The 11,984-nt window shown below is 36.3% G+C and overlaps 1 protein-coding gene across 3 annotated transcripts; it reads left to right on the top strand.

The window, feature by feature from the left end:
- Positions 1-1,170: 1,170 nt before the first annotated feature.
- Positions 1,171-11,074, top strand: LOC145611543 (uncharacterized). 3 transcript variants are annotated; one of them, XM_081666883.1, is made up of 6 exons: positions 1,171-4,288; positions 4,392-4,542; positions 6,093-6,206; positions 6,307-6,503; positions 10,344-10,400; positions 10,657-11,074. In XM_081666883.1, the coding sequence occupies exon 1, from the start codon at positions 1,370-1,372 to the stop codon at positions 4,109-4,111; it is 2,742 nt and encodes a 913-aa protein (XP_081523009.1). In that variant the 5' UTR covers positions 1,171-1,369; the 3' UTR covers positions 4,112-4,288; positions 4,392-4,542; positions 6,093-6,206; positions 6,307-6,503; positions 10,344-10,400; positions 10,657-11,074. The 3 variants fall into 3 exon arrangements, with proteins under 3 accessions (XP_081523009.1, XP_081523008.1, XP_081523010.1); XM_081666882.1 differs by having other exon boundaries at positions 4,404-4,542; XM_081666884.1 differs by lacking the exon at positions 10,344-10,400 and having other exon boundaries at positions 4,404-4,542.
- Positions 11,075-11,984: the final 910 nt, after the last annotated feature.

Here is an 11,984-nt window from a genome sequence, read left to right on the forward strand (position 1 = left end):
CTTCTTCGTTGTTGTTGCTCGGCGAAATTATAGATTGATAATATAATCTCTATAAATTAAATCTTCAATTGAAAGTTCTAATTACAAATTAAACCCAATCCCCAAATTCATTGATTTTCTGAAATTTGGTTTGGTATTGAAGAATTTGATGGGGGATTAAGATGTAGGTGATGAAGGTGAAATCATGGAATGGTGAAATAGAGGAGAGAGACAAGTAAAGATTGAGTTTTGACTGATGATTGTGGGAATTTGGAAATGAAAATGAAGTCAAAGAGATGAATGACTATGAGGGAATTCGGGAGAGGTAGAGGAAAAGAAGTTGGACCAAAGGACAAAGACAACAAGGGCATTTTTGTTAAAGAATAAACAATAGAGGGGTATTTTCGGAAGCACACTGTAGATTTCAAATAGTAACACAACTTCTGGTTTTTAAAAGGGTAGAGAAATACCATGTTAGAATTATAGTAGATCGAGATGAGAGAGGGGAAAGAGGAACAAAAACTTGTATTCAACCCACTTTAACAAATTACGTCTTATGCCATTATATTTATATAGGCTAAAGAAATACATGGTACTTCGTAACTAACAAGCATAAAGATTAGCTAGCACATAACTGTTAACGTTATAAACATTAGGAACCACACTAATACTAGGTGGGTAAACATGCTCCAATGCTCCATGATTTACTCCACTGATTTTATTAATGTTAAACTATATGAACTAATTATTTTGAACCAACAATCAAACAAATTAGTACATTTATGTAAAAAAAAAAAACAACAATCACCATCTGCAAGACATTTTTCGTAAATAAATCAACATCTGTAGCCTCACATTTAACAATGAATTTGTTGATTTATTTATGAAAATAACACTAAGGTTATGTTCTGATTTACTGAACCGAATAGAACTAAACTGAACTGATTGGAGCTGAACTAAACTAAACTAAAATGAATTGTTAATGACAAAAGGAAATTAAGAACTAAACTAAAATGAATTGTTTGTGAGAGAAGGAAATTAAGAATTGAACTAAACTGAACTGATTAGAGCTGAATTGAACTATAATTAAGATAAAGAGAACATGCACTAAATAAATGTGTTTTTTATTTGTCTGAAATATAAACTTACATTTTCTCATTGAATTCAGTATAGCTCTATGTATATTGAACCCAAAAGAACAAGGTCTAATTATCCAACCCTCCGTTCATTGCTCCAAATACGCAAAGCCCAGTCCAGAAAACAAAAACCCCTACAATCATCCCTACAATTCCCCCTCTATTTCCCACATAACACATCATCAAAGCCGCTTACCACTCCCAAATCTCCGGCAACCACCCTTCACCGCCGGCAACACCATCACACCATTCTCATGCATGGCCACCTCCGATGCACCCTCACAATGATAAAACCCTCCTCCCTCCTCCCCACCTTCACCACCCTCCGCCGCCACATCTCCACCACCACAACCGCCGCCGTCGTCACCACCACCTCCGACACCATCTCCGATGACATCACCACCCTCCTCTCTCTTCCAAACTGGCAAAACCACCCCTCCTTCAACCGCATCCTCCCTTCCATCTCCCCCACTCACGTCTCCCTCCTCTTTGACCTCCACTCTCTCTCTCCTCAAACTGCCCTCACATTCTTCTACTTCCTCTCTAATCGCCCCGACTTCCAACACAATGCGCGTTCCCACGCCTCGCTTTTACCCATCTTGATTCGAGCTAAGGAGTTTCAAACCGCTGAGAGAATCAGGATGTCGATGATCAGGTACTGCGTACAAGATTCTGATGAGGTTAGGAATGTTGTAGACTCTTTAATCAAGTTGAATTCTAAAGATTTGGGGGAGTTTCGATTTGGGTTGAATCTCAGGTGTTATAATTTCTTGCTTATGGGTTTATCTAGGTTTAATTTGATTGATGATATGATTTTTGTTTATAATACTATGTTGAATGATGATGGAATTACACCGAATATTTATACTTTTAATACGATGATTAATGGGTTTTGTAAAATGGGGAATGTTGATGAAGCTCGGGTTTATTTGGGTAGGATTATGGCGGCGGGTTTGAGCCCTGATTCGTTTACGTATTCTTCGTTGATTTTAGGTTATTGTAGGAATAAGGATTTGGATAGTGCTTTTAGGGTGTTTAGGGAGATGCCACGGAAGAAGTGTAGGAGGAACGAGGTTTCGTATAACTATATTATTCATGGTCTTTGTGAGGAGGGTAGGATTGATAAAGGGTTGCATTTGTTGTCTAAGATGGAGGTGGACAATTGCCGGCCCAATGTGAGGACGTATACGATTCTTATATCTGCGTTGTGTGGAGCGAGTAGGGGAGTTGAGGCGATGAAATTGTTTGATGAGATGAGGGAGAAAGGGTGTGAGCCAAATGGTCATACTTATACCGTGTTGATTGATTACTTGTGTAAAGAACGTAAGCTTGATAAGGCTAGGAAGTTGTTTGATGAGATGTCGGTGAAGAGACTGGTTCATAGTGTTGTTACATACAATTCCCTGATTGATGGTTATAGTAAGCAAGGGAAGATTGAAGCGGGATTTCAGATTTTTAACCTAATGGAGACGAATGGTTGTTATCCTAATGTTCGAACTTACAATGCATTGATATGCGGGCTTTGTAAAGTTAATAAAGTACCTGTAGCTATGGCATTGCTTGATAAAATGGCTGCACGTAAACTAACTCCTAGTTTGATTACATATAACTTATTGATTAAGGGGCAGTGTAAAGATGGGCATATAGAAACTGCTTTTCGATTGCTTGATTTGATGAAGGAAAGTGAGGTGCAACCTGATGAATGGTCTTACAGCACTATTATTGATTCCCTTTGTAAAGCGGGAAGGGTCCAAAAAGCTCGAGCCATTTTTGACACACTTAAGGAGAAAGGTGTAAAGGCAAATGAAGTAACTTTTGCTGCACTAATTGATGGTTATTGCAAGGCAGGAAAAAATGATTGTGCCCATGTCTTATTTGAGATGATGCTCGAAGAGAAGTGCGTGCCAAATTCTTTTGTCTACAATGTGCTCATTGATGGCTTGTGCAGAGAGAAAAAGTTTAACGAGGCTTTATTGTTGTTGAAGAAAATGATAGTTGCAAATGTGAAGCCAGACATATGTACATATTCAATAATTATTAATGGAATTCTCAAAGATGGTTCTCTTGATGTTGCTTATAGAATTCTAGAGCAGATGCACACTGCAGGTTATAAGCCTGACGCTTTCATATATACTACATTTATCCATGCTCACTGTAGCAGGGGAAACTTAGAGGAGGCAGAAAATTGGATGAAGATTATGATTGAAGGAGGCGTTTTGCTAGATGTTGTCACTTACACTGTCCTTATTGACGGGTATGGTCGCCTAAGATCACTAACTCAAGCCTTTAATGTCCTCAAGCAAATGATGGATGCTGACTGTGAACCTTCTGAGCTTACTTATTCTGTTTTGATTAAGCATATTTTGACTGAGAAGCGGCTAATTAGTGAAGAAAAAGGAATTGGTACTGATATGCATATAAATGCCAGTTCTATTGTAGGTTATGTTTGGAAGGTGGTGGACTTTGAAACAGTTATAGAGCTCTTAAAAAACATGACTAAACATGGCTGTGCACTGAGCATTAGCACTTATAAAACTCTCATTGATGGATTCTGCAAGAGAGGACGAATCAAGGAAGCTCAATGGCTGGTTGATTACATGAAACATGGTGGAATTCAACCTGATGAAGGTATCCGTAATTCCATCATAAACTGCAACTGCATGCTAGGATCGTATGAAGAAGCCTTCCAGCTGATCAATAACATGGTTACAATGGGTGAGTTACCACACCTGGAATCTTATACATCACTTATTTGTGGATTGTGTGCTAAAGAGGATATGAATCAAGCAGAGGCAGTATTTTGCAGCCTACTTCGTTGTGGGTATAATAATGATGAGATAGCATGGAAAGTTCTGATTGATGGCTTGCTGAAGAGGGGTCTTATTGATAGTTGTTCGGAACTAGTGAAAGTCATGGAGAACAATAATTGCCACCCAAAACCTCACACTTATTCAATGTTGATTGAGGGTCTTCTAGGTATTTCAGAGGGAATATAACCTATGATATCACCATTGCTACCAAGTCAGATGTATTCTTCTTTGGTTATATGTGCTCCAGTATTTTTATCAATGGCAATGTAGGATGTTTATCCATGTGATGGATTTACAGACGAAGATATTTAAACTGCGATTCATAATTCAAGGGGACCAAGATCTGCTTTATTTGCTGCAGAGGTCATTTTCCTCCTTTTACTGTTAAATGGCTTACCTCTTGTTTTAGCTTAGAGACAAAGATATCTATTTGGCTAATTGTTTTCAGGCAATCTAACTATAGCAGGCTTTTTTGCAGTGGAAGCCACTCATCCATGGTTAATGAGCTGCAAAGTTATGCTGTCCTCAGAAAACGAGTCAATTAGGTTGTGGGAATATTTTTGCGGGAAAGTCTTAACCCTTCAGAGAGCATTATAAGGCATCTAATTGAAATGGAGGTATGTTGATAGACAATCTTGATTGCATTATACGAAGTGCTTTTAAGGGCATACCAAAATTGAAGCAAAAAAAAGGAGATTTTGTATTGTTTGCCATCATATCTAGTTTTACTTTCTTAAATTTAGATCACCAATGCATGCCCTCAAATTTAAATTTAAATCAATTGTCTGATGAATTGGTAAGGTCATGTCAGCTAATTTGATTTATGCTTGTATGAGCTAAGCAGTCATCCAACAGGGGAGACTGAAGAACAAAAATTATCATGTAAAATCTTTATTTCCTCCACTTTTTGTTACTGGGAAGGGCGGTAAAACTACTGTTAAGGACAGATTCTAGCAACAGCTATCATGGTCAAAGGAAGATATATGTTTCTACATGTTTTTTTAATATCAATCAGTAGTTTGATAATCACTGTATAAAGACCATCAAAGTAATTCAAGATTCTCCAAATTACCAAGTTCAAATATATATCACCATTGTTTTTTCTAAGTTTCAAAGCAAACTGTTAACCTTCTAGTGGTACTATACCTTTTCTAAACCTTTGAAGATTGATATAGCTTGCATGGGTAGCAGTCATATTGATTGATTAAAAAATTACTGTTAAGAAAGTGCTCAGAGGTTTGTGCTGTTTCAAAGTGGAATTAGGATAATTGCATTCATTAAAATCCATTCGCTTTGCATCTACGAAGGGAGGATTTGAAGCACTCTGTTTGATGACTAATATTTCAGCCAAGTATTTTTTTTCACTTAAGGTGTAGGAAAGATGTCTTCTGACTTCTGAGACTTCTGTAAAAAGTGTTAGTGGGCCCATGTACCTTATTCTCACTCCTGACTATTTCTTAGGGATGTATGTGCTATGAACCCACCCAAACCCCCCAATTAAGCAAGTGTATGTGTGTCGCTGTGGGAAGAGTACTATGGACAAATCTCCTTGAGTTGGATAGAAGAGCAAAGTGGTGTGAAGATTTAATTACATGAGAGAGAAAGTGACTACGGCACTACGCTAAATAACAGAGACAAGGGAAGGGGAATGTACTGAGCAATTTGTTGTGATTTTTCTTTTTGTTTTGTGAGTGAAACTGCCTCTCAATAGCAGTAAAAAAAATATTTTCTTTGGGTAATGTTGATACAGAAAACTATCTCTCTCTCTCTCTCTCTCTCTCTCTCTCTCTCTCTCTCTCTCTCTCTCTCTAGTTCTCTTTTTTCTTTTTCTTCTTTTGCAATTAATTTTTTTTTTCATCTCTTCTGCAAATCAATCTGTAAATCCAGATCTGAGCCAGTTTAGTACAGTATAATGTCATCCTTTATGAAACTCGAATTTATGGCTGATTGGTTCTCACTGTTCAGGCATTGTCTGTGTTTTACCCTCCTCCATTCTTCCCCATGTTCTTTTGTGAGATGTGCACTTTAATTTTATTTGTTCCTGTGAACCCTCATGGTGGTCGATCTCCTTGCTGAATTTTATTTATTATGTAATTTTGGAATTAAATCTGCCTTTTAAGTTTTGATGCTAGAAATGCTCACATTCAAGTACATATGTGTTTTGCAGATGGATTACATAAACTCTTCCCACCCAAACTTTATTGGTGGATACAGAGCACTAGAAATGGCTCAGCAACAAATTAGATCATCACTGATAGTTGTACCAGTTTCTGGACAAAGGGTATTGATTTCCGTCATATATTATTATATGGAAGCCATTTGTCCTTGTAACTATTTGCTGCACAAATATCATCTTTATGATTTTTCGTATTCTGGATCAGGATGGTGGTGAATCTGACACAACTCAAGTTTCTAAAAGGAGTTTGAGATCTAGAGCAAATGTCAGATCACTAGCAAATGGCTTTATTAAGCCACCAGCCAATGGAGTGATATCGGATCAGGTGCAATTATTTACTTCCTGATTTGATTGAATAGGGAGTTTGAGCAAGTACAGAAGCAGACAGAAATCGACCTACTGGTAATCTCCTCCCCCCCCCCTCCCTCTTTATTGGTGTATGTATGCTTGTAAATTTTTTTTTTTCCCTTCTAGCAGTGTTTATATCCAGTTTCTTAATCAAGAGCACTGCTGGCTTATTGCTGTGAATAGTGTCACGATTCACAGAATTAGGATGTCATTGTCACTGGTCAGTACGTGCGAGGGAGGGCGATAGTTATGATTTATCAGTATGTTGAAATGTGCATTCATAATTACAATTTCCTTTTTGTGGATTCTTTTGGGAATGCTGTGGATGCAGACCATGCGGTGGTGCTGGTTACTTAGCTAAGTTGTCAGAAGGGGATATCTTAAACTGGCTACTATGCTGGTAAATGATGCTTATGGAGTAATATTTTCATAGAAAAAATCGCACTTTAATGATTATCAATTTCATAGATTTTAGCTATTGAAGTACCCAGTGTCTTGTTAAGAAAAAGTTATTCATGGTAGACATTATTTAAAGACCGAGTTCAAACAGTATACATTATCATAGAGATTGATTGCCTTTGTAGTTAGCTGTCAAGGATTAATGATGTCAAATCCTTGGCTTCAGCTTATAAGTAGTGAGACGGAGACCCACATACCACTGATCTATGTGACTGCATCTTACACTATATTCTTCATTTATACTTAGAAGGGGGTTGAAACGTGATCATTTCAGATTTAGTCAAGTTACATGCATATGTTTGGCTTAGCATGTAGAGAGATTGCGAGGAGAGAGTGATGCCTAAGTACTATTACATGTGTCAATACGGGTAGCAAGTAGAGATTGTGAAACAATGAAAGCAGTTGGACAATCAATCAATGTACCCAGAATATATTATGTGCATGACATTGAGAAATAACTTTTTATATCCGTTGCACCTTAGCAAATGCTGAATATATGTGGTCTGTAACTCTGTAAGACTTGATTTATACTGATTCTCTTGTACAAAAACTCATCATAAGATACTGTCCTATGAAAGTTGCCACTTTGAAAGAATTTGAGCTATACACATACCAAGTATTCAATTTGGTCATCAGTTTTGTTTCACAGAATTACTGCTCTTATGAAACACAATTTGTTGGGAAAAAGGAACTTTTGATAGTCACTTGATTTTATTTGAAATTAATTTATGATCTAACAAAAAAAATAAAGTTTTGTAGCCATATTCTATTTTAGCCAGCATCCAAAAGCCATAATGGAGTGTGTTTCTTGTCGCAAGAGGCACTATGATTTTATGTACCTCTAGTAAAATGTCTACTTTGGGTAGAGTAGTAAAGGAACAATAATGGAAAAGTAGAAATATACTTAGCAAAACCCAAGATAAAGATGTACTAAATTCACAATTTTCATCAACCATAAAAATAAGGAAAAATTGGCCACAACAACACGAACTATGACAAAGGTGCGTGTAGTAGCACAACCTTTCGAGGGTGCACTCAACATCACAAACTATACATAACAACATAAATGACATTGATAAAATTTAGATTTCTTATGAAAGTGAAATCTTAAATATCTTTAACTTTTTTTTGTTTTAATATATTTTTGTTTAATTCCATTATTTTACTTAATTTTCCATCTCATGTAATTAAGCAATCATTAAATTGAATTATTTCAAAAAGTCTTCACCATTATTTTCTATCGTTTGTTACTTCAATTACCTTTTTTTACATCTCATGTGATGATTGACTTAGTTTCTCTTCCATTATAATTAATTTTTTCCCTTTAAATTATTCTCTCTTAGCCTCCACAATTTAAGTGTTGTACATCAATAACAAGAAAATCAATTTGGCGTATCCTAAAATCCAATTCTAAAATTATTTTTTGAATTAAGTATTTTAAATCATTTTGTGGGGTTTGTTAATAGAAAGTTACTTATGTATCCTGAAATCTTATACTCCTTCCGTTTCAAGTTACTCACAACAAAGGACAATGTTGCGGACTCCTAGGCAAAAGATTGAAAGTATGATTATTGAAAAATAAGGATATATGCTTAACTACTAATCCAACCCAAAAAAAAAGGAAAACCAAATTCAACCTTAATTAAATCAAATAACCCACCACCACCGACACCACCAAGAAGCAGCAACACCCACCACCACCACCACCACCACCACCACCACCCAGCATCACCGAAACCACCCGCCGCCACCACCAACGAACCCATCACCACTGACGCATCTAACACCACCCACGAACCCAACATCACCTAGCCGGAGCACCCCACCGTACCCAGAAGCATCCCATCATACCACCCCAAAACCACCGTACCCCGCAGCATCCCACCGTACCCAGCACAATCAAAACCCCAAAACCACAACCAAACCCACGAACCCTCAATCAAAACCCATAACCACCAATCGAACCCAGAACCCCAATCAAACCCACAATCGAACCCAGAAAACCACTAACCCTTGAACCCACCAACCCAGCGAAACCATTCATGACCACCACCACTAGCCAGCGAACCCACCGATCCCGCGAGACCACCAAGCTAGCGCACCCACCGATCCCGTGAACCCACAAAACCCTAAGATCTGGAAAACCTTGAGAATGGGGTTGGAGGAGGAGAGAGAAAATTAATGGGGATGAGGAAGAAGATGAAGAAATTTGATGATGAAGGAAGAGTGAATAATTATGGGGATGAGGAAGAACTGAAGTAGATGAAGAATGATGAAGGTGGTTGAATGATGATGAAGGTGGCTGGGATGATTGATGCGAGGGAAGGGGGTTGATTTGGGTGGAAATTCTTAAGTAATTAATGTTAGAGTTTAAGTTAATAATATAAAATCAGTTTGTTTAATTAGGTTGTTTAAAAAAAAAGTAAGGGTAGTTTTGTAAAATCATACAAAAAAACTTACTAAAATAGGAAAGAAATCACTTTGTTGCGAGTAATGTGAAACGGCCATTTTAGGAAATTGTTGCGAGTAATATGAAACGGAGGGAGTAGAATAAAGGTATTTAAATGATTTTTTATTTTAATTTATCAATTTAGTATTTAACTAAGTGGAAAGGGAAAGGAAACTAAGTCAATCATGTGAAATCGATATTAGAAAAAGTAATTGGAGAAGTGAACAAAGGAAAATAATAGCACAATTTTTTTTTTTAAGGAATCCGCTTAATAAAATGATGGAAGTTAAGAAATGTTTAAATGAAAAAAATAAATAGAGGTAAGGCTAATGTAGTCACGCATGATGAAAAATCATACAAGTTTAGAAAATGATTAAACAATTATATAAAATAATAAAGATTCCACTTTTTCCATGGAACTTTAGTTCATTAGTGTCATTGATGCTTAATATGTGCACCCAATTACATAGTTTGTGATATAAACCGCACCCTTAAAAGGTTGTGCTGCTACACGCACCTTTATCATAGTTGGTGTTGTTGCAGCCAATTTTTCCAAAAATAAATAAATAAATAAATAATAATAAAGAAAATCAGCATCTGTTGCGAAAGATTCTACCATATGTGCATGATAAAAGGATGCAAGGAAAGAATTATCCTTTAACATATGGCATGGTTTCCGATATGCATATCCAAAATTAAGGTGTAATTGAATCATTGAATTGTGTATAAAAATGATCACACCTAATTTGATGGTGGCTTGATCTACCATGGATGTCGAGTGTCCCACAAGGGAACGAGGAGATGCAGGTTATTAAAGTGCAATTCTCCTTTGGTAGAAAAGGTTTGATTTTGCCAAAGGAGACTTGCCTTGTGATTTCCCCTGCATACATGTGGTGATGTGAAAGGCAGTTTTCTTATGAGCTAGAAGTTGGGTTTGTATTTTTTTAAGCTAGTTTGTTGACGATCTCTTTGTTTCTTTTAATCAGACTATCTATCTACATTGAAGACCTGTTAACGTGTGAGTTTGATATTTCTATCTGAAGGTAATAAATCTATCTTGATTATCTGCTTAAGTGGGTCTATATCCTTCATAATCACTTGAAGTGTTGGGAAATTTGATTGATAATTGTACATTTTCGCACAGCTTAATAAAAGATAAGACATTTTTCTTAAGCTTGCTAAGGTATATCTCTGCAAAGATCACTAAAAGCTAATGTCTAATTCTAGTAAAGATATACAAAAACTTTTGTACTAGGGTCATTGTCATAGATTTAATTATTGATGTCCATTTTTTGACAGAAATCTCCTCTGTCTGCTGGAAGCGAGTTCACTTAACCTTCTGCTTTGGCGCATGTGCTAGTTACTTATACAAGCTTTGGAAAGTATAGAGAGATGAAAGTTTCTTCTGAGATTGATTGCTTGATTAGTCTCTGTAATGTGAGGCTTGGGAAAACTCTTTACAGTACCATCTACAGGGTTTATTTTCATGTAGGATAGGTCAGTTTACCCAAGTGCCCACTCTTTAAAAGTTTTGGAGGCTTTCTTCCATTACTGTAAGTGTAGGCATTTTGGAGTATATTTTTCCCTCAATAATTTTACTGTTATACATTCTTTAACAAACTTATCAGACTGTAATATGAACTGCATGCAGTAATATATATGAACTTCAGTACCGAGCTTAGAAATTATGTTAATAATTTGCTAGCTCCTTATCTGCTCTTTTTGTCATCTACTTATTTGCTTGATCATTACATGAGCTCCTCTAAGAGTGCTAATATATTGGATAATCACATTCAATTTGTGTAATTAACTGACTTCTGAAACCAATCAAACCGCCAGTTTTTTTGCTTTGATTGAATGATTTATTCATCATAAAAGCCAAACTGCTTTAGATTTGTTTAAGAAACTACTCTAGAGTTTCTCTGAATAACGAGAACATGCACATGCTGCATGACCCTCTGCATTCACTACCACATCTGGTTCGACAATCACTTGAATATTGTCACCATTCTGTTACTCAGATTTCTTGTTAAGTGTCAAATTCATGACAAATAAATGTCTACTTATCTTTTGTCTAGCACAGCTATCTCTATAAGCTGTAAGTTTGACAAGCATTCCAATTTTCAAAAGAATAAAATTTCCTCAACCATTTTGACTTAATTCAGATGACACATGTTTAACCAAAAAAAAAAAAAAACCTTTCACCTTCAGCATTAGAACTTGGCAATGACTGACTTTGATTTAACATGTTTAACACATGTTTAATAAAGTAAGAGCCCAATTCTTTTTAGGTTCATCACACAACTCTAATCATGCATGCTATAAATTTCTGCCAACAAAGAAATTGCCCTGTTAAAATGTTCTTACCTATACTGAAATTTGTGCTAATTCTGTGAACATTTCATGGTTTATGCTATGATGTATTCCTTATACCTTACCTTTTGTTTCTTTCTTTACTCCTATGGTCCCGATTCGCTAGGTTCCTTAGCTCCTGTCCTGTCTTATTTTTAGCTTTTCTTCAACATTGCACAAGGAACTTTGTATGTGCGTCTAACATGATATTTTTTTTACTTACACCTGTCCATTCATGTAAGCCATCTTGGTGTCTTGAAGAAAAATCTTTCTTT

Source organism: Chenopodium album, chromosome 24 (genome assembly GCF_948465745.1).
Source record: "Chenopodium album chromosome 24, dcCheAlbu1.1, whole genome shotgun sequence".
Taxonomy (NCBI): Eukaryota; Viridiplantae; Streptophyta; class Magnoliopsida; order Caryophyllales; family Amaranthaceae; genus Chenopodium; species Chenopodium album.

Coding starts and splice junctions, on each gene's coding strand:
- LOC145611543 (XM_081666883.1), top strand. CDS start 1,370: ATGCATGGCCACCTCCGATGCACCCTCACAATGATAAAACCCTCCTCC.